Source organism: Solea solea, chromosome 16 (assembly GCF_958295425.1).
Source record: "Solea solea chromosome 16, fSolSol10.1, whole genome shotgun sequence".
NCBI classification, from domain to species: domain Eukaryota; kingdom Metazoa; phylum Chordata; class Actinopteri; order Pleuronectiformes; family Soleidae; genus Solea; species Solea solea.
The window spans coordinates 14300175-14324296 of record NC_081149.1 but is presented as its reverse complement, the minus strand read 5'-3'; the positions used below and the strand labels follow the sequence as shown (position 1 = coordinate 14324296).

The 24122-nt window shown below is 42.1% G+C and overlaps 1 protein-coding gene and 1 long non-coding RNA gene across 2 annotated transcripts in view; one reads left to right on the top strand and one right to left on the bottom strand.

Annotated features, from left to right (window-relative positions):
* Positions 1 to 2364: 2364 nt before the first annotated feature.
* Positions 2365 to 6241, bottom strand: LOC131475577 (transcription factor Sox-9-like). Its single transcript, XM_058653800.1, has 3 exons — positions 5511 to 6241; positions 4939 to 5186; positions 2365 to 4664 (listed from the first exon to the last, which is right to left on the bottom strand). The coding sequence occupies exons 1-3, from the start codon at positions 5936 to 5938 to the stop codon at positions 3889 to 3891; spliced, it is 1452 nt and encodes a 483-aa protein (XP_058509783.1). The 5' UTR covers positions 5939 to 6241; the 3' UTR covers positions 2365 to 3888.
* Positions 6242 to 10490: 4249 nt separating this feature from the next.
* The window catches only part of LOC131475833 (uncharacterized), a 56364-nt gene continuing 42732 nt past the window's right edge, over positions 10491 to 24122 (top strand). Inside the window, exons 1-2 of the long non-coding RNA XR_009242542.1 lie at positions 10491 to 10612; positions 20970 to 21147. This is a non-coding gene — a long non-coding RNA (uncharacterized LOC131475833). The remainder of the gene's footprint in view (positions 10613 to 20969; positions 21148 to 24122) is intronic.

Sequence of the window (24122 nt, the reverse complement as noted above, 5' to 3'; positions counted from 1 at the left end):
ACCTGCTTCTCAGAGGTCTCGAAGCATCTGCTTTGGTGCATTTGCTGCAACTCGTATTATTTCTTTTGGGAAGCTACTTTAAGGATCATGTGAAATGTGTCATAAGGTTTTGGTTGCTCTTGGTCAAGACGGTCCGTGTCCACAGGAATGCGCAGCAAAAGAGTCGCCATGGTTTTAAACAGCGAAAGCTTAAATACTTACGTCGTATGATCACCTGATTTCGCTTTAACTGAGTGGGAGCTGGACTTTGAAATGTAATGTAAACTTTTTACATTTTCCCGTGCACCAATGAGATAGAATAAAACAATGCAGCAAACATGCGCTGGTCATTCTCTGAACATGGAGGAAAAGTCACCTCTGTTTACCCAAATTGACCTTTTCCTTGTTTGCTGAACAGAACTTGTTGGCAGCGGTTGAGCTTTCAGGCAACATGTCCATCAGGAAACAATTGTGCTCTGTGCGCCGTGTTTATTTACATCTGGACGTTGTGGTTTACTACTGCCAATCGAATGACATCAAAGTTTGTAATAAACTGTATGTGCTCCATTACTAGTGGGCTTTTTTTTTTAAATTACTAGTGCGATGTTTCATCTTGTTGTAGTGATTCCTTTTTTTTCTTAATCTATTTTGATTTAAATTTCAGAGAAAATACACCCACAGCATTTATCATGTCATGCCAGTCAAGAACACAAAACCTTAATTTGGAAGACACAGCAGTGAATATTTAGTACGTTCCTTTTGTCCTTTTTCTTGTGATCCCTGCTGCCCCACCTCCCTGTTCTCCCCAAAGCTGTCACTAACTCCTTTTTCCCTGTTAGCCCCCGAAGCACTGCAACGTTGCTGCCTTGCTCCAGATCTGAATCAGTGGAGATCCTGTGATGGATGCGCCCCGGGGGGGCTCTCTGTGGGAGGTGGACACAGGGGCTTTACACATTCACTGCCTGCTCTTTGCTTTCAGTGAGAGAGATGTCAGCCATCATACTTAACCGGAGACTATAATCAAGCCTGCCAGAGGATCAGTGTCAATACAAGCCTGAAATAACTTAATATTTTGATAATTTTTCCCGTTTCTTCTGTCAGCTAGTTCCTGTGAGTGTCGTTGCCTGAAGTGGCAGCTGTTATGAGGCAAAGGTTTGGAAGCAGACAGATGAAGAGCACAGTAACCAATTTTGAACTTCACAATGCAGGAAAAAGACTTGCTGATAGGCAACACATTGTTTTAAATGCACCACAGCCATGATAGTGCAGAAATCAGTTCATTAATTAATTCATTTATTTATTTATTTAAGTTAAATCAAGAATGCCAGTGATAGGCAGTGAATTTTATGAGGTATTGTGCTGAAATAATATAATTTCCCCTGTCATTCACGTTCCCATGACTTAAACTTCTGTTTCACTTACTGTTTTCCACTTTTAACAAATCGCAGAGCATCCGAGTGAAGCACGAGTTCCAATCATGAAGTATGACACTGAAAGACAAGCCACAACACACACACAAAAAGTTCCCTAGCACATTTTAAAAAAAAAAATGTTTTTTTTAAATTGCAAAATGATTGAGATTGTGTACGCGAGACATCAGATTCCAAATAAATTAGAATGATGAATGACTTTTCTTGGTCTTTCCATTTCTCCATGTTTGCTGTTTAAAAATATTTTGATACTCACCAGCACTGGCTAATTTACTGGTTGTAAATCAGCGTGACGGGTGTGAGTGGCTTGGTGATTCTGCTCATGTCATCAAAAAACCGCCAATTAATTCTTTATGACCATTTGAAATTCACACATTTGCTCTGAAGGCAAATCTTGACGATCGTCACCGTATTGTTATATTGTTGTAGTCTGTAGTGTTGAGCCACATGTAGTGTAGTGTGCGGCCGTGTGTGACGGGTGCGGGAGTAAAGCGAACAGGAGACAAGAAAAAAGAAAAGGAAAGGTCAGTCATCTCAGTGAGATGAGGTTCAGCTGTGGGTGGAAAGAGATGTCATCTCTGAATGTGCCTTGCATTTCAACACAAAGCTATATTACCTGATTATGTTTACACTGTCATTGATTTATTAAGGTCAGTTCTATTCATATACTACATGGCCAGTAATGAATAAACAATATGCAATGTCTAGTTTGTTTCTTCAAGCCGTCGTGTATACAGGCAGAGGGAGGGGTGTGGACATACGTCCTCCCAATCGGCCGTGGCACTAATGGACCTGTGACCTCATAGTCTGAGAAGCCAGAAGCTTTAACTTTGCCAAACTACTACATGCTCTGTCACATTACAACCAAATAATGTTTGTTTCTGTTGTCCCCCCCCCCCCCCCCCCCGCCTAAATAAGTTCGATAAAGTCCAAAAGTGATTCAGAACAATACCTGTTTCTCAGTGTTTCATTTTTTATTGCAAACATTATAATACAAAAGATAAGCTTTTAAGACAATGACATGTTTACCTAGGGAAACTGCATTAAAAAGATGACAAAATGAGAACTAACGATACAGAATATAAAATGAGGAACACAACTTATTTTTTCTCACAAAACAAAACGTATCCTTTTGATTCCAGCAAATTCTTTACAAAACAGGTGTGGCTTCCATATACATAAATTCATTTGTTAGAAAGAAAAGGCAAAAAAACAAAAACTTCCAGTTTTTCTTTTTTTTTTTAGAGAGAGAAAGACTTACTGTGCAAGTATAAGTAATCTGTACACAGCTCGATCGCGAATAGAAGAAACCTTTATACGGAGACATTTACAAATGATAAATAAACAAATTTGTACCACATTATGTCAGCAAACTATTCCACTGAAATCTCAGTTAGCCGCTGCTGAATTAAACAGATAATTGCAAATAGTTATTTTCAAATAAAATTAATGCTAAAGAATAAATTAAGAAACAAAAAAAGGTTAGGAAAAAAGGATGGGGCTGAAGGAATGACAGATTCACACCAGACTCCAGGCGTGCTGACTGCTGAGGAGAATCAGGTAAATATGGCTACTTCCTGTATCTCCTCAAGCAGGAAGTAAGACCTGCGCTGTGGTTTTGACACTGCGACGCCAGCGGACAGAGCTTCGCTACTGTGGCTCCGGAGGCACCAATGGTATCAAGGCAGTACCCAGATGAAAGCAAGCATTGCTCAAAATACATCTAGCAACACGGTTAAGGCCCCTATAGAGTTGAGTTACATGGCACCTGCTATAGTGTTTCCGACACAACAATTTGAGCTAAAGCAAAGAACAAGAGAAAGAATATTTGACAAATTCACTGATGACACAGTCATATTATGGCCAAAAATTCAAATCTATTTCCGACGTGCATTGCTCAAACCTTGCATCGCATGGGATTTACAATAATATATGTACAGTACAAAAATTCAAAGCAGAATGTATAGGCTATGACAAGATGGCAGTGTCAGTAAACGTATGTTGTTGTTGTTGTTTTTTTTTTTTTTTTTACTTCTTGTACAAAAATACATTAGTGAGAAGTAAGGCCACTGAGGGTGTTTTTAACTCGGCATTGCTGCTCCTTTAGACGGGGTCAACCTTCTAATTGGGTTGATGCTGATGACACGGATAACAATGAGAATGGCGAGAGCAGAACACATACACAGTACATACTAAAATATTTATAACCAGTATGTCCTCACAGAGGATTTGACTCTTTTTTTTTCTTTTTTTTTAAACATTACATCTAAAAAAATATAATCACAATTCCAACCAATACAAAAGGCACTGTTGTGAGCCAATCTAAAGATATATTTTCAGTACTATAAAAAAAAAAGTCCTAGTCATGTTTTTCTATTGGCAATGACGGGTGTGTGGCGTGGTGGTGCGAAGGCCACCGGGGCAGAAAGAAGTCTATGCGTGGGGTGAATGTTGTACAGTCAGTGCTGAGGCTGCCTCTTCACGGCCTGGACAGCTGTGTGTAAATGGGCTGCTGCTCCCAGTGCTGCGGACTGTGGGTCTGGGGTACAGAGGGCACGCCGGTGGTGTCGGCGATCGGGGTGTACATCGGCCTCTGGCTGGGGCTAACGTAGCTGAAGGTGGAGTAAAGGCCGGAGCCCTGGCCAGCTGCGTGGCTGTAGTAGGAGTTGGCACCTCCTTGGTGGTCAGAATAGTCATATTGTGCTCTTGTGATGGAGGGGTACGAGGAGGTGCTGTAGTGCTGCAGGTTGAAGGACCCATAGGTGACGTGCTGTGGGGAGCCCTGTTGCTCGTTGTAGTGACTGGGACTCAGCTGTTCCGTCTTGATCTGGGTGGTTCTTTGTTGACCCTGCTGGCCTTGTTCGCCTCCTCCACCCAAGGTGGTCAGAGAGTGCTGCTGCTGCTGCTGCTGCTGCTGCTGCTTGGACATCCAAGCGTGGGCCCCAACATTGCCAGCCTGGCTGACTGTGGAGCTGCTGATGCCGTAGCTGCCGGTGTAGCCAGCCTGGGCTGCACTGGTCACCCCTGCGTGGCTGTGAGGAGGCAGGTATTGATCAAACTCGTCAACGTCAAAGCTCCCTATGTTGGAGATGACGTCGCTGCTCAGCTCGCCGATGTCCACGGCTCCGAAGTCGATGTTGAGCTGACGACTGGTGCCCTCCTGCATGGGACGCCCCTCGCGCTTTAGGTCAGCTTTACTGGGGGGGAGATCGGTCTTAGGGGTGGTTGGTGGTGTTGGTGGACCCTGGGATTGACCTGGTTAGAGGAAAAACATACAGGTAAGTTTTACAGTTTACATAATGAGACACATTATAACACCAGCTATAGTTAAATATCTGTGTTAATAAAAAGGAGGGGGAGTTTAGTGATACTAGTTTGACAGGTGTATTTGCATGAGGGCTTGTAAAAACTCCCAAAGTATTAATGATTAATCATTAACAACAGGTGTTGTAAAGACGTTTTAGATTTTTTAGATGGCCTGATTCATTAAAATAAAAAATAAAAAAAGTAACAGAAAAGAAACTCTTACCTGAATGTTCTCCTGGAGAGTGCACCTCGCCCATACTGGACGCAGGAGAATCGGCCTGCTGCAGCGCTTTGAAGATCGCATTGGGAGATATGTGCGTCTGCTCGCCCTCCTCGGGTTCATTCTGGCCGTTCTTGACAGATTTTCTCCGCCTTGGCTGATATTTGTAGTCAGGGTGATCTTTCTTGTGCTGCACTCTCAATCTCTCTGCTTCTTCCACAAATGGGCGCTTCTCGACTTCGTTGAGCAATCTGGGAAAAAAATTGCATTCAAATTAAAAATAATGAAACACAATATCAAGATGCATTACAAGAGGCAGCTAAAAGTTGTTGCACGTGTTTGCAAAGTCTGTGCGCAATCGACGTATTTAAACACCACAGACCGCTTACTAATTCAAAATAAACAGATAAGATAACTAAAGAAATATGATTTTTAAATCTATTTGAATTAGAAGATTAGAATAGAGATAAAGCTCAGATTGAAACAACAGGCAGTTGGAGCATTTTATCGAAACAAGGCAACTGTTAATTGACGCGTAAAAAGCGCAAACACGTTTGAATGCAAAGCGAACCTACCTCCACAGTTTGCCCAACGTTTTGCTGAGTTCCGCGTTGTGCAGATGCGGGTATTGATCAGCCAACTTCCTCCGTGCAGCTTGTGCCCACACCATGAATGCGTTCATGGGTCTTTTTACGTGAGGTTTGTTTTTACTTGAGCCGTTGACGCGCACTGGCATTGGCACCAGCGTCCAGTCGTAACCCTTCAGCACCTGGGACACCGCATCTCTGATGCACACGGGAAACTTCTCTTCTTCGCCCTCCTTCTTATATTCTGGACCTCCGAGAAGGTGGTTGTCGATCGGACGGGTGTTCTCAGTGTCCGAGCCGGAGCCGGACGGGCACGGCGAGCCCGCGGAGTCCTCAGACATGCTGGGGCTCGGAGCGTCGGAGTGACGCTCGGACTGTTCTTCTGTCATCTTCAGGTAAGGGTCGAGGAGATTCATGCGAAGAAAAAGTAGGAACCTCTTTTCACAGATGAAAAAAGTGGAGAAAAATCCCTTCTCTCTAAATCCAAGAGCTGTGCGCAAAGACTGTGATGACAGCCTGCGAGGGCGCACAGCTTGACTGGCAAACCTGGAATCCTTTGGAGCGAAGAAGAAATAAAATGTCAAAAACGAAAACTTTGTGACGCTCCTTTTAAGTTTTCACAATTTCAGAGGAGGCAAAGTGCACGTTCAACTGTCGAGCGTTGAAAGAAGTGTGACTTTAAAGAGAAATGTGACTGAGAGCACTGCGCTTTGAGGATAGCTGATGAATCTATAGGGACAGAGGGGGCGAAGCCTGCATTTATGCTTGACGGCAGGGAAATGATTGGGGGAAACTTTGGAGGCGGGGCCGTAATATGACTCTGCTCATACTTGCAGTCAACAACAGTGAAAATCCCGTTCAGCAAGGAGAAGTGTTTTTCGTTTTTAACTAGAGGCAAAGTTCCCAGAGCTGAAAATAAAAAGTAAAAAAAAAAAAAAAAACAATTACACATTTACTTGGAATCAATTTAACGGCGTCAATAGCCGTTTTGATATGATGATAATATAGGGAGAGCTTTCAAGTCCACATCAGTAACTTTGCAGCAGAAGATCTATTATTTAATTTCGTTTCCTTGGTATTATTAAGGCGTCATTTAAAGTTCTTACAACTGTACTACCTTTCCATACACTTTATTTCGTTCATATAAACCGTGCAGAAATAACAGAGAGGCGAATGTGTTTGTACAACTTGCCTTCAAGTTTGTAATAAAAATGATAAATGTTGATTATTTTTAATTCGCTTGTTTGCAAACAGATTTTTTTTGTCTGTGATTAATCGACTTTTCTAAAAAGAAAAGATAAGATGTTTGTTGTTACAAATGCTTGAATTAGAAATAAGCCACCTTTTTTTATTTAAAAACAATAACAAACCTAAAAAACCTACTGACCCTTTTTTTTTTTTTTTTTTAAAGACTTAAGTTGAATGAAGTGTGATGTTGTTTGATATTGTTTGTGTGTGTTGGAGTATAGACCACAGTCAGTGAGTCAGTGGCAGCTTTACGGAGCAGCAGCAGCAGCCTCTGCTCAGTCTCTGCTCTGACTCCGAGCGCCAACAGGGGGAGACAGCGATCCAGAAACTTTAAGACGTGTGTGTGTGTGTGTGTGTGCGCGCGGGGCAGCAGTCTACAACAAGAGCGATGTGTGTTTTAGCCCCCTTTTTTTTTTCCTCCTTATTTTTTTGCAAAACACATTTCCACATTTTAGTTCTTGCTCTCCACAGTTTATGTTTGAGGTCTTTCTCGCAGCAGTGTGCAAATCATTGGTCCAAATAATGAGGTGGCATATTTTTCTTTTTATCCAAAAGTGCATATAAAATTGATAATACTAATAATAATATGAATAATAATAATGTGCGACTATTACATGTAAAAACGTGTTAATATTAAATGTTAAATCTACTCCTTGAAAGGCTGGGACAAAACAAACGTGTTTGTTTTGCAACAGTTCCCTGGACGTGCTCCAACGCTTGTTTTTGGTGGACAAAGGACATTTTGTTGAGAGGCTTCAGTCACTGGAATCCGTGTGTTCAGTTTTAGAAACCAAATATGACTGTAAAGTATGAGTCCACATGCAGCTTTGAGAAGGCTGACAGTTTGATATTTTTACCTCGACAGTTTTATAAGGGGACAAATATAAGTCTGCAATCTGGAATGAAAAAAAAAAACTCTTCATAAAGCAGTCTACTAATAGGAAATAATTTTCCATTTCGTGTTTATTATTAGACAAGTAAGGAAAGGCTACATAAGTAGTGTGTAAAATTGTAAATTATAAAACAAGGACATTCCCTATATATATACACACATATATATATATATATATATATATATATATATATATATATATATATATATTTGGTTTAAGGTTTAAGGTTTCCAGTTATATTAAAGCCACACTCTCTTTTCTGACTGTGACATTTTCATAAGTAAAAAAAAAATTAAAATAGCCTGATGTGCCTTTTACAGAGAGATGAACGTTCTATTTTTGCTCCTGTCTCAATAGTCGGTGACAGGCTGGCCCCACCTCTCTCTCACCCACCACCCATCCCACGCACACACACACACACACAAGTATATGACACGTTGGAGAGAAAGAGTTAAAGGATGCGAATTGTTGTTTTATCACCACTCAGTTGATATAATTATACTGATTGAGTTTCACTTTAAAAAAAAAAAAAGCTTATGCTCTGTATAGTGACAGAAAACCTTGACCCATTTCCCTCAGTAAAGCAGCAGCAGCAGCATATGCCAGACTGACAGTAAAATGATACTCTTACACTTATCTTGATTGAAGTGCACCTTTGTCACTGCAAACACAACATGCTACAGCCTCTTTAAAAGGTGAATATTTGATTTTGACTTTTAATGGACAAGGTGTGTTGTGGGTGGTGTGATGAGCTGCTGCCATTTGTGAGTTTTTGAGGCCGTTAAGTCTCAACATGCAGAGGAGGAAACCCCAGTGATGGTTAACACAGAGGCATCAGAGGTGTGGTTGGGCATGTTCGCGCCGCTGCGCCGCTGACTGCAGAGGGTTCTGAGGTGCCCTGCAGACTGACTTACCGTCCATCAAGTGGGGGGAAGGAGGGGGAGGGAGGGGGTTTACTGCTCCTCAGAGGCCGGGCTCACAGCTTACACAGGGAGCACCCGCCTGCAGGCCGAGCAGGTCTTGGGAAACTTCTCAGCTTGACTTCGAGCCATGGCGTCAAAATTTTGAGGCAAACACTGAGGGTAAACTGCCAAATCATGTCTTCCACCTTTTGTTGCGCTCTCAGATTCCACTGCAAATGTCTGAGCGGAGAGCCCCAAGAAAGAAGTGAGTTTGATAGATGACAATGTATACAGTGGGCGTCTTAGTGTTGATGCTATATATCTATACATATACCTCATATATCTATATAATGCCTTTGATAAACAGTTTAAGTAAAAGCATTTTAATCAAATATGTAGTTGGTATCACTGCTTTAGGAATGTCAATACATTTCTGCAAAAAAAGTAGAAGACTTCACCCGGTGATAAATCGTGTGACAGAGCAAGAGGTGGCTTCAAGCGCTCACAGCCGGCATGACACCTGTCTGAGAATTTCCGCAACTAGTGCCGACCGCCCCAGACCCGGCGGAGCACGGCAAGAGGGAGAACTGAGAAAAATCCTTTGAGCAAACCATCTGAACTTTCCCTCTGGATGCCTCCACTTACTGATCCTCGTCCTTAAATTCTTAAAAGTCCTATATCTCGCTGGTCTCATTGAAAGTAGAAGGTCTCATGGAGATGAGTGGGCTGCCCTTAGGTGTTTGCCTAACCAGATCAGAGCACTCTGGTCACGGGGCAACTGTTGACACATAGCATTTTCGAAAGGGTAAAGTTTAAACAGGACTTATCAAGGATCTGACACCCTCAGATGGATGGGCGTATATTCTCTGCTGTGACTCCCTCACACCTCCTTGATATTACACACGTAACCACAGCAGTTCCCACTGGCTTCAGCAGTAAGACCGGGGGGGGGGGGGGGGGGGGGGGGGTAGTGTGCAGACACTTAGGAAGAACTTTCTCTTAAAGACACATTATCAGATGAGCTCCGTGTTTCTAAAATAACCATATGATTTTACGGTAAAATAATAAGAAGAGTGTTTTAAATGCAATGATTCATTGACCGGGCATCGTCTTTTTAAACCACCATCAGATAGCACATGAGATAGCTCAGCTATTCCACAGTGGAAATATATTTTGGCCTTCACCTCTTGACCAGCGGTGTGTGGCAACATGGTGCCGCGCACTTTCTTGTGTATTCTCTCCTTTCTCCGGTCCTGTAATCTCAGCCTTATCTGCTCCTGGTTGCTAGTAAACTGAAACACACCGGGCACTCATTGATAGTGTATAGCTGTAGGGAAGGAAATACACTGATCTGGGAGGGCAATGGAGCCAAATTGCCATCATTAAACCAATATAGCATTATAAAATGGAAAGTGTTGAGTAAGTAACGATAGCTCATAATTGCGGCAGTGAAAATATTTCAATTACCTTTGAAAGAATTATTGCTTTCCTTCGAAAACCCGTGCAGCAGTGTGCATTCTCCGTCTAACCTTTCCCACAGCACACCTGAGCAGCACACAGATTGAGCTCTGCTGAGTGACTATGAGGCACGTTCCATGCCTCCAGGTGAAGTGACCTCGGAGTCAATTTAAAAGACAATGAAATACTATAAAAGCAGGGTGACATCTCAGGAGGTCACTCTCCTGCATTTCCCATAATAGGGGCCTGAGCTGTAATTATGTCCGAATGACAAAAGCTTATTGTCGGAGTGCTGACAAAATGTTATGACATTACCTGCATGAGTCCTGGCAGAGGCTAATAATGTGCTTGTATCCCCCACAGAAGTTTGCATTTTGAGAGAACAGGTGACGGCTACAAAGGCTGAATTAAAATAACACTGATCTTGTTGACCTTTATTTGCAGTTCTCGTTGATTAAGGCTGAGAGAAACATTTGGGGACGGAGCAACACGGAAGAGAAGCGGACCTCAAAGACTACACATGCCCTCAGGGACTTTCTGCAGATTTACACTTCAGCTCGGCTTCTACAACATACGATGTTGTATTAAAGTAAGTACATTTATATTTCTTATATTGAAAAATATTTTTTGTAATTGCAAAATTAAAGCAGCTAGTTGTTTTATCACCTGACTTGTTGTAGAGGGGATTTTGAGCAGATGGTGGTGCAAGTTTTTGCGTCATGGTTTCTCGCACATTTGTGTGCGCTGAGTCAGGCTGACAGTGCGAGCTGCACCCTGGCATCGCTACACATGAAAAAAGTCCCATCTTTGACTCTCGGATGATGTCACTGTGGCATCATTGCCTGCACATAGAGATACCTTTCACAAAGAACCTGTATGTGCTCAGGTCTGCTCTGTGTAATGGAACATTTGAGCCTTCCACTCCCATCATACCTGTGTGTAGCATCTGGTGAAAAGGAAGCTTTTGTTGTCGCTTCTGGTATCGCAACCTAAAAATAAACTTCAATGTTTTTCCCCCTCAATTATTTCTTTCAGCTGTCATCAACACCAGCCATAGTTGTTTATTTTTAGCTGATATTAATTACCATCAGCTTGACGCAAGGACAATTCTATTACATAAATTCCGCTTTCCCAAAACCTTCCCTTACCATTGCACAATTTTACAACCTAGACTTATCCCTCTTTTTCCTCCTCTTTCATTAACCTGGCCCTTTCAGTGAGGCTCATTTGTCAGGCTGACCCATGAAGAGGGCCATTCATTCTACACAGTCACCGTGATACTAGAAATACGGAGTTAATGAAAGAGTGATGATATCTAATCACCTTCCAGAGGATAGCACCTGCAACCGAGCCAAAGCACCAACCCCTTCGCTAAATACTCAACAAATGGAGACGGCCTACAGATGTACTTCCTCTTAGCTGCTCAGCAGTGACCATGGTCGTACCTTTGAGATCACTCGTTGCAGGGGAAATGGGAATACCGTGTGTGGTCAGGCATTTCCAGTCCTCTTAGGTGTTTCTACTGGGGATTTCAGCATTAGACCATGGCAATGGGATTAATACTTTCAGAAAGGGCAGGGGTGAAATGAACAATGGCATACTTCAAGGGCTTTAAAACAGTGTCTTATTACAATTGAGAGAGCCCAGTCTATACTCGATGAATGCTATATCAGGGCAAATGAAAACAGAGAAGGTCAACAACTGCATCCAGTAACATTGTATACACATTTTTTTTAAATTTTTTTAAATAAAAGATTAAATAAAGATAGGAGTTTTGATCCTGTCCTATTTTTCGATTAACAATGTGCTGCGCAAAACACATAGTTTCAAAAGGGGTGTGCCATTCTTATTCTATTGTCTTTCAATAAGAGAATACACCAAACAGATTTATTTATAGTAATTCATTTTATTTTTTATTAAAAGCACACAATTGAACACTTCAAAAAGAGGATGTGGGGCTTTTCACACAATATTTCCTTTTGTTCATGTGAAATAGTGATATTTTAACATATAGATGAGTTATACTAGAGTAAGAACAATTCAAAAATGCTAAGCGAAACCAAAAACAAGTGCTTAAATGACTCTTAGAAGCATTTATCATTTGATGGCTGCACGTTTGGAAATAAGATCAATTGAAAAATAAGGATTTGGAAATATGGAAAAATGTCCTTCTTCAGTCAATATTTTTTTCTTTTAAAAAAGAGCACATAAGTAGTTTAAATCTGAGTTAATAGTCGGCAATAATGATGGTGGCTTTCTACACTTTCTCCACAGTCTTGCATGTCTTCATTTTTTATTTCTTTTTTTGCTGTCTAAAGATCACTTTGTAGCATGAAGTGTAGACAGGGGGAGACATTAGGTGAAACGTTTGCCAAACACAACACTGGGCTCAGCACTGTGTGTGTGTGTGTGTGTGTGTGTGTGTGTGTGTGTCTCCCCTCTCTCCTTCCTCCATTTCTTCCTTCAGGTTGTTTCGGGTGCTCCTGTGTTCAGGCTGGCTCAGACACAGCAGGGAAGCTCCATCTAATTGGAGCGGCCCAGCGGTGGTGGCCCCAAACCTCCAGGAGCCAGGCTCGTGCTTTCTAATGTTACACTCTGAGGAAATTGCCCTCCGCTGTTTTTCCTGAGCTCCAATATTTGAGCAGCTAGATTACCATTCTTGGTGGGAATAAGAAAACTGGTGTATAAGATTTGAGCTCGGTGCTGTCCTGTCCTCTGGAGCATGTTGTGTCCTGCGCGGCACTACAGCGGTGAGTTCAGTGCTACTACAGAACTCCAGAATTAAACACGGTGTTAGTTACACCAGATTATTCTGATCGACATTTTTGGACAGCCAAAAATGTAGTCCGAAGCCAAGGCGGCATCAACAACGGAGCCTTTTCATTTCACAAACTGGGTTCTTTCTTAGGGAAAATGTGGGTCAACATCATGTGGCAAAAGGGCTGCATGGGTGAAAATAGGTGCATGCCAGTGCTAATGCTAAAGAGCACATTCTACACCTAGCAATAGTAAAATCCCATGCCTCATAAACAGGAGAGATATGATATCTGATACATATTAAAACTTTTCACACAAACTTCAAACTCCCCGGTTTATAATTGATCTCCCCTTGTAGCAACACGCCCAAACTGATGTGCTGCTCCATATTTGGTCTAGTTTATAAATAAATAAACTTAACCATGACATAGTTGACCCCAACTAATGCGTCTGAATGACTAAACGGATGATTTTAACCACTTGGCATAGATTTTAAGCTTCAACGTTGCTCTATTGTCATTGTTTAAACAGGATTTCTCACTGTATCCTGCTGAGGCAGACTTTGGATTGTGACTCATATATGTGCGGTTTTAACTGTCGGAGGCAAAGCCAGATGGTGGCTGTTACTTTTTAGGAAGTTTAGAGATAATTGTATTGGCGCAAAGATTTAGTTTTGCCGCGTTTCATACAGCTTATGCTTCGTCTGGGCGACAAACAGCCTCTGACTCATTTAAAAAGGTTATCAGGAAGCTGTGACCCACTTTATCACATAGTCTGTAATTTAAAATCTAGAGTTACACAGCACCTACACCACAATGCACTCCTGTGACCTGAAACTGTGGCTTCAGCGCACCTTAGTCTGGTTGAAGTGGCTCACTGAGGCTTAACTCTTTAATAATGAGTGTCTATAGCTACACAAGGCCTTCAGATCCCGAGACCACTGAATAAAGTTGGGATGGGTGAGCATGCCAGGGGTGGGAAGTTTTGTCAGCAAGCTAAATCCAAGTCTCTTGGGTCACCACTTAAATTTGGGCATGGAACGGGAAGAGGGGGAAAGAACAAAAAAAACACGTCTAAATGTTTCTCACCAACCAAAATCCAAACCAAAACCAAGATCAAAAGCATCAAAAGCATGGGGAGGGACACGGTGCAGTGTAAGGCTTGTGCAGTCCCTCTGGGGGCTAGAATTTACAGTTGAAGGTGTCAGCTAATGGTCGAGGAACAACAACAACATGGAAAAATGAAAGAGAATACGAGCTGGAAAGAGAAGTGCATAATTGTCATGTTATGTCACTTGAGCTGAAGAAAGGCAATTTAAGTATCATATCAGAATCGACTTGATTAGTTTCGCCATCTGGCCTTGAGGTGGCATTTGGCACGTCAGATGTTGTTTTCTTTGGTTTCCAGCTGTTGTCTTTGCATCAAATGAGGCTTCTAATGAAACATCCCAAGTGGCATACAGCGACTGATTCGTTTTCTGACTGCTTTCTTTACGAGGGCATTCAGGAGCCAAAATGTAGGTGCGCATTAACATAGAAATCCCTGTTTTAGGCATGACTGGGGAGACTCTTTGTCCTTGGTGGTGACAGGACATACACAAGCACCTCCTCAACAGGCGCCAGCTGATTTTTATCACTTTGGAAAGCTGACTCCACTTCCCCCACCTCCCAGCACTGCAGGGGTCTGCATACATTTTGTTATTGACATAAATGTTTGCAGGTAATTCTGTGTCGGTAGATCTGATTTTCTAACCAGTGGACGGTCATCTTTTGCAGCCTTAAAACTTTACTGACTGTACTTGAGGAAGTTTTATGCATGCAGGTTTTTTTTAATTGAAAAAAATTATTGAATGATTTGATATTCTATTGAATGCAGTACAGAAGTGTCTTATGAAAACGAACCTCCTTGACAGCGCATTGAATTATAACAGGCTCGTATCATTTCGGAGGACTCCACAAGTGTTGATTATCCAATGAGAGGCTGGATGATTGGAGGCTAGAGGTTGCAGGCTCAGCGTGGCTGGGACAGATATGGTGGATATCGGGGGCTTTTCTCTAAACACTGAGGTTTGGCTGAGCTACAGGGGACCAGTGTGGGCGATGCCTGCTTTCACACGTAAGGAGAAATTGCAATAGCAGCACCAATTACATAATAATGATCTCATCCATCTGTAGCCATCCCAAATGAAAGCCAGCCGATTTCTCTCTTACTATCATCTTGGGAGTCATAGAAAGGGTTGGCATCGTATTGCTATAAATCACACATCACTGCATAGGGGCCGTTTTAGGACACTAGTTATTACTTCACTGTTTCATTCTGAACATTTACAAGTATGAATTAATTGTTTGCAAAGTGCCATTTCAGGGAAACATACATACTGTACAGGAATGTCGCACTCATATTTCAGTGGAGTTGTTTTAAACTCCTGTTGTGAAGCCTAAAAAGTTCCATGTCGGAGGTTCACAGACGTTATCTGCAACAATGCCCAGAGCTGACACTAGCAATTGAGACCAATAACTCCTCATGATAATGTTTAATCAAGTGAGAAGAACGAGAACATTTCTCGAAACGTAAATATTTTTAAATGCATGTTGGAAACATTTAATTTCTCATATGCTTATGATTGAGCTCCTTTTGAGCATTTTAAATTGCAAAATTCTGCATTTCTCATTATTTTAATCATTTATTTAGAGTAAATTATAGTTTTATGCTCCATTTTAGACTAACCTTTCTGTTTTCTTTCTCTCTGTACTCTGTTTAATTTCAAATTGTACATTTGAATGTTTCCAAATTTGAAACATTACTATGTTTTTATATAAAGCACATGTTGCCCTTCTGTATGAAATGTGCTGTACAAATGAAGCTGCCTTGCCTTGTACAGACTGTGCCAAGCCCAGAGAAAATAAAGCAGGGCACAGAACAATGACGAGGTGCACAAGAAGGAAACAGACAGAAGTGTCCTTCTCAAATCGACGCCATAAATTCGGCCTTACATCCAGCGCTCTGCACCACCTCTTTCCTGTTTTCCCCCTCCACTCTCTCCCTCTAACCTCCCTGAAGCTGTCAGCATCAGCTGCTGTTCCCTCAAGGGAAAATCTAGCCTACAAAACCTCACAGTTGCTGACTCGGCCAAACAACTGCAGGCTGGACGGCCCTCGTGGTCTATCGTGCTTTCATAAGGTTCCTATAACACTCGGCAACTGATCACCATTTTACAGTTGTCTCCCCAATTACTGCTTATCCTTTGCAAAATGTGAGGGATTGCAAATGAAAGTAGTACAAAATTCCTTAAACTAGCAACAGATGTGTGTGCACAGGCCGCCTGGCTGGAACAAGTCAGTGAAGCTAGCGCTGCACTTGTATTGTGATGCCTAAAGACAGCCCTCTGAAACCTTTATAGAGCAGCAAATCATGCATGTTACACTGATGAAGCAAAAACTAAAACTAGTGGAATTTTATCCATCTACGTCTTGTCATATATTATGTTGTCTCTCTGCATAGTACAACCCATCATAAACAAGCAGTTGTAGATAAAATGCAAAGTTGCACTCAACAATAATTCCACTATTAATCCCAGATTGGAGAGAGAAACCATGAGCATGTGCAGTGCCTTATTGTCTAATTCACTTGACCTTCTATTGAAAAAGAGCTGAAACCAGCGGTTGAGACCATTTACTCCTCAGGAAAATGTTTAATGTTGTGCCAAATTAAAAGAGTTTCCATCCAAACTGAGTCTTCATCTACCTTTTATCAACATTCTATGCTTACAGCTGGTCAAAGTTAAACCGAGACGTCGGCCTGTTTACCATTAGACGCCGTTCCAGATAAACGTGAACTGAAAGGAAAGTTGTTGTTTTAAACCTATGGTCATGCCATTACAATAGTTGTTGGATAAAAAAGAAAGAAAAAAGGAGGCTATAAAATGCAATAAATCATAGTTTTCTTAGAGTGAGGGAAAGCCAACTAAAGCTGAACAGGCCCCACATCCACACGATACCCCAACTGCATAGAACTTCCTGCCCATCCACTTATTGGGCACTCTTATTTATGAATCACCACTCAATCCAGGCATGGAACGTAAATCCGTTAAGGAGTGTTGATAGGTTTCATAGAAAAACCGCTTCCAGGAGTGGATGATGTTAACATGGCAGCTCCGGAGGTTGTTGTTCTCTCACTCACACCATGTCATACTTTGTAAGTTGTATTTCCATTTCTTTACAAAATTGCTCTCCGTTGTTGACTCCATTTTACTCGCCTACATCCCTCTGCGGCCAATCCGATTCACTTAAGGCCAATAGAGAACAGGCCCCAGTAGCTAATTTCCTTTCCTCACCCACCAACACGCCCCTACCTACCGACCTCCCATCCCTTCCGTCAGCAAAGGAGAGATTCAGTTTGTCAGGCGCTCTCATTAAAGTTGCAGAATAGGGAGGCCCTCCACTCCACATTTCAGTGGCACAGCAAACCAGGTCAGAGTTCATCTGAGGACGGCTTTTAGTATTCCTTGCGTGTTTGCAGACAGTATGGGCCAGTCTAGAAGCCATAAGGAATATTCAGTGCTGCCAGGTGTGTGTCATAGCTGAACGCTACCAGTGTGAATTTTAAACTGAAAGATAATACATATTACACTCATTTTCCAAGACGTGAAATGTAATCTTAAGAAAGTAAAATGCCCTAATTAAGTTCAATTCTCCACTTACAGAATTGCAGACTTTAATAAGGTATAACATCATCGGCCTTATATACGCCTGTGTTTCCTTGGGTACTGTTAAATTTGTCATTCAAACACCAGCACCCTTGAAACAATTTGACTGGGAGCAGATTTGTTTGACATTTTATTGTCAAAGTTAGACTGCTCTATTTTACTTATTTAATCTCTGATTTTCTACTGATGGGGTTGTCTCCACGGTTTAATTTAATTTCTTTTCCACAATCGCGAGTGATAGTTAGATTTTATCATTACCATTAGTCCCAAGTGTTGTTTTTCCAACTTGTATGCTTGAATCCTTAAAAATACAAAGAAAGACCAATGCATAAGGAGGTGTGTATGGATGTGGTCATAGCAGCCACTTGTGAAGTTATTATGTCCCATAAAAACACTGAAAGGGATATTTATTGCATCTGAGTGCATTAAAGAACTTTATTTCATGAGGGCTTTATGCTTCCGTGGGGTGACTATAACCTTTAGCTTTATTTCTAGGGTAGTTTTCCTTTGTATTTGTGCAGATTCTACCATCAGCTCAACTATCCCTTTGCTTCCCTCGAAACATTATGTCTGTTTCCCTAATTTGAATTACTGAGCCATATTTTGTGGATCCAGCATGGAGTGGCAGACAAAGAAATGCCCCTGTTTTGCAACTTTTACGCCACTTTCTCTGCTAATTTTCAGCCTTGCAAGCATCCACAAGCGAAGAGGTTTGAGCTGTAGCCTAATGCATGTGCTTGGCAGTCATTTCTCCATTTGAGTCCAGTTGTTGCTTGGCTGATGCACAGCACACTTGTCAAATGAAATCTAGTGACGTTTCAGTGGCAACTATTCTCTTTGTGCTCTGGTGTAACTACACACACGTGCTTGTGCATCGACACGCACACACACACACACACACACACACTTGGGAAGCGATCTGCCAACAAGTCCACACGTGCCAGGAAGTAATTGTTTCCATGTCAGATTCAAAAACTTAGCAGCAAATTCTGTCTTAGTTTGTAAATCTATTTAAATGCAACATTTCTTTTAAATTGACATATATTTACACAGTATAAAACCTGTAAGATGAATACTTTCTGGCCAGGGACTATCAGATATTATTATATAATCTTTGGGCATCCTCCCTGGGGAGATCATGCTCATGTCATCAGTATCACTTGTAGTTTGATCTTGTTTTTACTTTCTCATTATTAAAATATAAGGAAAAGCAGCTGCCAATTGTGTGATTTTAACTCGTTTAGTTGATCCTGTGGACTAGAGTTGGTGTAAGTGGCAAAAGAAAGGGTGGATTGAGCGTACTAAGTGGGAAGGATGGGAGGGGCTCCATTGTCCAACATCCAATTCCTCGGTATAGTTACTCAGGCAGGAGATGTTGTCTTAGCATCAACCTGGAAGATGCTCACTGTAAAACTGCCCAGTCACTCTCTGTTTGTTTCATTCTTCACATTCACTTCTGTCGACTGGCACTCACTTGTAATACTCTTACTATCCTAATACGTACAATGGGAATCACACATTCTGGAATGAAACATCTACCGTGGAGATTTCCTCCATCTGTGTTCTGACCTCTGAGCTTTAACAGATAAATCACCTAATATGAATTCCCAATTGAAGCACTCGAGTTCAAAATATTACAGCATCATGACATCTTTATGTTTGAACTGTCCATTCGTCATGACGCGGAGAAAGTAAGAGTGAGCCCAGTGGTGGTTTTATGGCTCCCGGTTTTATAAGACAAGGGAGGGATGGTGGCGCTCAGGGCGAAGTCGGTGAGCTTTAACAGGCACTTGGGGTTTGACAGCTGCTGAAGAGCTACTTGAGGAGTTGTGTCATTTTACATCTGGGGTTGTCGAGGCATGGAGCTAAGTTACATTCAGGACTTCAGCTGTGATTCAGGCCGGCTGGGCTGCCCAGCTAGAAATGTGAGTCATGCAGACGATGCCTTCCTCCTGTTATATGGGACAGAGCAGGAGCTGGGTGATGGGTGTAGTCTGCGTGTGAAAACCTAAACAAACCGACTGTGTCTTTCAGGACGCGAAATACAAATACAGAGGTGTCAGACATCAGCAACCAATTAGACACTTGTAGAAATAGGAATTTTCTTGGAATTAACTATTTCTTTTAATGATGTAAATTTAAATATGAGGGAAACTGACTGTGTGCCTTCATCATAACATCAAAGTTTAAAGGTCCAGTGTATAACATGAATTACTGTCTCAGATTATTAAGAATTAGTATCAAGAGATTTCTCGATTTCAAGTTGCTATGACGTGGATGAATGAGAATCTACACAGACATGAATATGCTATCCATCACCATCACGACTGACATCTTTTGTTGAAATCCACCACAGTTGACCTGCTTGGAAAAACGGAGGGCTGAGAGGAGGAGTCCTCCGTTTGTGACAATCTGTAGCATCGCCACAGTTGCTAATTCATACACACGACGCGTTTAAGGCTAATCAAACACTTGACCCTTCATTTCAGAGAAGATCAAAGGCCTGATCGCTGAGCCCTTGAAAACCCAATAGGCCACAGAACTCTCACTTACCACCTCCATTTCTAAGCAGTAAATCTGTTTGCTCTGAGCACACATCCCAGGCGTGACAACAGAAGGCTTTCTAAACTGTCAGTGAAGATAGAGGATAGAGGATTGCGAAATGTTCTCCCACTATCTGAATTTAGGCAGTCAAGGCAAACATCTCTTCAAAAAATATTTCATGTAATTAAGATCTATTGGTCGCTAACAAAAAAAATCAGCATCTTAATCTGTGTTTGGATTATCTTCTTCTTGCGTTTGTGTTAATGTGTGTGTATTAGGACTGTCCGACAGATAAATGATCGCCAGTCTTAGAGCATGAAGTACTTGTCCCAGCTGTAAACCACCAGTGGCTTAGTGCCTAGTTAGAGGTCAGAGGTTAATATGGTGCTAGAGGCAATACAAGGCACTGTCCTAAATATAGCCCTTAATATGTGGCCAGGACTGTCATTTGGCCCCAGGGATTCTGGAATAGACTTTTAAGAGGTGATTTGTCTCCCTTTGTGGACACTGGTGGTCATTTTGTAATTTCAGCAGGAACTGATCATTTCTTCAGAGCTTACAAAAGTGTAAGCTGTGACTATGGTTCCTAATTTGGAGATAGAAATAAAGACAGAAGACGCAAGTTCATGGGTGGTAGAAAGACTGGGAATGGCAAAACCTAAACTGCTGATTACTAACAAGCTGAAAGGCGGCATATTTCCCTCTAGCATAGCAGAAGCAGGCATAATTCAGTCAGTAAATCAATTCCCCACTAGTGCATATAGCTCGAGTGTGCGTGTAAACGTACTGTGTGCTGTTCAAGAAAAAAAACCCAAAAAAACTGGCCAAGAGTAGTGTAATGTGTAAGTGGTAACGGCCCATGAGTTGAGCAGTTCTTTGCGTGGACCACCTTAACTGCTGGGAATGTGAATGATCAGACCCTCCTATTTTCTTCTGTTAGAGCATGCATGGCCCAGTGCAAAGCAAGCAGAGTGATGCTACGCGTTGGGATTGCTTCAGGACCTGCAGGCAGCCGGCTGTGATGAGACAAATTGCACTTTTGCTTGGCCCTGACATCTTTGGCGATCTGCATCTTGCCAAGGAGCCCTCAGAGACTAGGAAGGAAAGGAACTGCCCCGGTGAGTCTGTCTCGTCTCAGCGTCCACCCGCTCAGACCTGCTTTCCGGCCAGGGCTCCTAATTGTGTCTCTGGGTGAAGTGGTAGTGGCCCCATCTGGGGGGGGGGGGTTGGGGGCATATGTGTGATGTGAATAAGACCACACACAAAATTACATGCATTCACACATGTGCAATCACACAAATACTGTAATCCCAAATGACCATTAGAGATGTAATTAGAAATGATTTTTTGATATTTGTGGGCCACAGAACTGCAAGTTCCCCAAACACAACAGCACTTAGAGGCAGTACAACTAGAGAATTGGAATGTTACCATTAATACAGCTGAACTAAAATCAGTCAAGTGATATCCAGTATTTTGTCATAACCAATTTAATTTCACTTTAATTTAACCAATATGCAGCTATTGAGACATAGTTTTCCTGTGTTCACAGAAGCCATAAAAACAGTACTTTTTTTTTTTTTTTGACATACTTTTATAATACTATTGCTGTTGGTCTCAATGTATAGCTAATATTTGTACTTTACACTTATTTAGCATGGTGTGTATTTAAGAAGATCCAGAAATAGACCCACAACAAGTCTCCTCTCCGCCTTCATCAGAAGACTATCCCATAACTGTGATGTCACCAAGTCTTCTTCACACATAGCCGAAAGGTTTCAGTAGCGCTCAGGTTGACCGCAGTCTGGCCAGCTTCCTGTCTGATCATCATGGCACCAAGCACAAAAAGACGGGAAGCAAACATGGGTGCATCCACCTGATCACACAGGCCCAAGACAGTAGGGGAAAGGGCTGAGGTCTGGAGGGAGATATTGTGTTAGTAAGTCACAGCATGACAGCATATAATAACGCCTTAACGTTCTCTGCTTTGCGTAATTTCACTATGAAATATAGTTGCCATTAATAAAGTGAAGTCAAGTGAAGTCTTCAAAGCAAGACCAGGCAAGTCCTGGCTTTTAAAGTGTTGAACTCAAACTATGCATTTTTTCAACTTGTCTCCAGTTGTCAGATTCCTTAAGTAGGGAAGTCCGACCACCTAGTCAAATTTATCCTGTGCGTGTGCATGCAGCCAGCCGACCATCATGTTTATGTAATGGTAATTGGTGGACAGGTGGGATGGAGGTCTGTTGTTTTGCTTAACCTTCCCTGTGGTAATTCTGAACACGGCTAACTAGACCTTGCTTAACCTCCTGACTTTAGCCCCAATCAACACATGGATATTAGGCACTATGTAACCTCTGCCTTTGTGTATCTGAGAACTGGTTTGTGGTAAAAACCTGTCAAAATACCTCACTCTCATTTCTGTTCGGCGACAGCAACAAGACCTCTACAGTAATTTCCAGAAATCTGTCCAAATTGCTTAAGTCTTAAATTATCTATAATTGGCCCCTGCGTTAGGTTACTGGGGGTTGCCTCCAATCATGAGGTGGAGCGCAGAAAAGGCTCTAGTCACTTCCAGCTGGTTAATGACGGCCAAACGGGTGCTTACTAACATCACACCAGTTGCCAAAGGTTACCACGGATGAATATTAGTCAGTTGTGAAGTTTATTTTGCAAACTGGCAATGGCACTTGTGTGTGGCGAGCCACTATTATTGACTATGAATAGTTTCACCTCAGGTACAATGCCGACTTGTGTGACTTGTCAGTTTCTTTTTTCCATGTCACCATATGTTTGTGATTTAAATATTTATTTATGAAGATCAAGCCAGAATTCTGGTTGATTTCTGCTTTGCAATTGAAGATTCACTGAGCTGCATGTTGTCGGTATCTCTTCCCCCACTGCATGTAGTCACCTTACGCTATGTCAGTGTTATCTTTTTTCGTACCTGACTCACCTGTAACCTGAACTCGAAAATAGCAATGATAACTCTGCATGGGGTCACACTGCATTAGGGGTCAGGGTGAAACAGGCTCTTTCTTTGTGCTTTGCCACTGAAGTTTAGGACCAGGGCTAATCAGGGGCGAAAGCGTACACCACTCCAAATCAGCTCCAGCTAAGCCAGCTGAATTTATCTCAAACTTATTAACTTTGCTCACTACTCAAATTGAAACCAGCACGCTGTAGAGGTGCTGAGTGTGAGAAGTGACAGTATGATTTACAGGGGGAACCATCGTGCAGATGCTGCAATGTGAGGGCTTGTTATAGGAGAGAGGGACGAAGCGAAGCATTTACATTTGAGAGGGAGAACCCTGTAACTCTGGAAAGTGATTGCTTCTGTAGTCTTCATGGCACACTGTTTCATAGCATTAAACCATTGGTTGGAAGGTGCAAACAAAACACTAAAATCACCTCGCATCTGCACAACAGAATGTTTGGCTTTTCGTGTCGGTACACCTGTTGACAGACTTGCTGTGAGCCACGCTTCTCCACTTGAGAGTAGAGCTCTCGCCCCATCCAGCCATGCACAGTCCAGAGCAAACTAGACAGAGAGACATAATCTTTCAACACAGTTCAACTACCTCCATCAACAATATCCATTTTAAGGTAAAGGCTTTCCTCATGAGATATATGCAAGATTGGATGAGGTGAGGGTTAAATGAATTTTAATGTAATGTCCACTGATGTCATGAAGTGTTTTTTTTTCCTCATTGTCCATTGTTGCTTATGAGCAGATGGCCATACATGAATGGCATTTTTATGTGCTCCAACCGGTAGTAGTCAGATACTTTGTATCTATGTGTCTGTATTTTGTGTGTGTGTTTCCGTGGGAGCAAGCTTGCCTGCATGCTCATCCCTCCCCTCTTCCTGGGATTTGTTTGGGCCAGGTGTGCCTTTCCGCAGTGCAGTGCCCGGGGAACCGTGAGAACACAATCGCTGGCCCTTCTCTCTCTTCACTATCTGATCTATTTCAGCCTCTGTGGCATTTTAGCAAACAAAAGTACTGCTAAATATTGATCTGTGTCTCTCCCATTTCCTCATTCTGCTCCCTTTGTTTTTCTCAGGTCTAGGGGGGCTGCTTTAAATCAGGCCC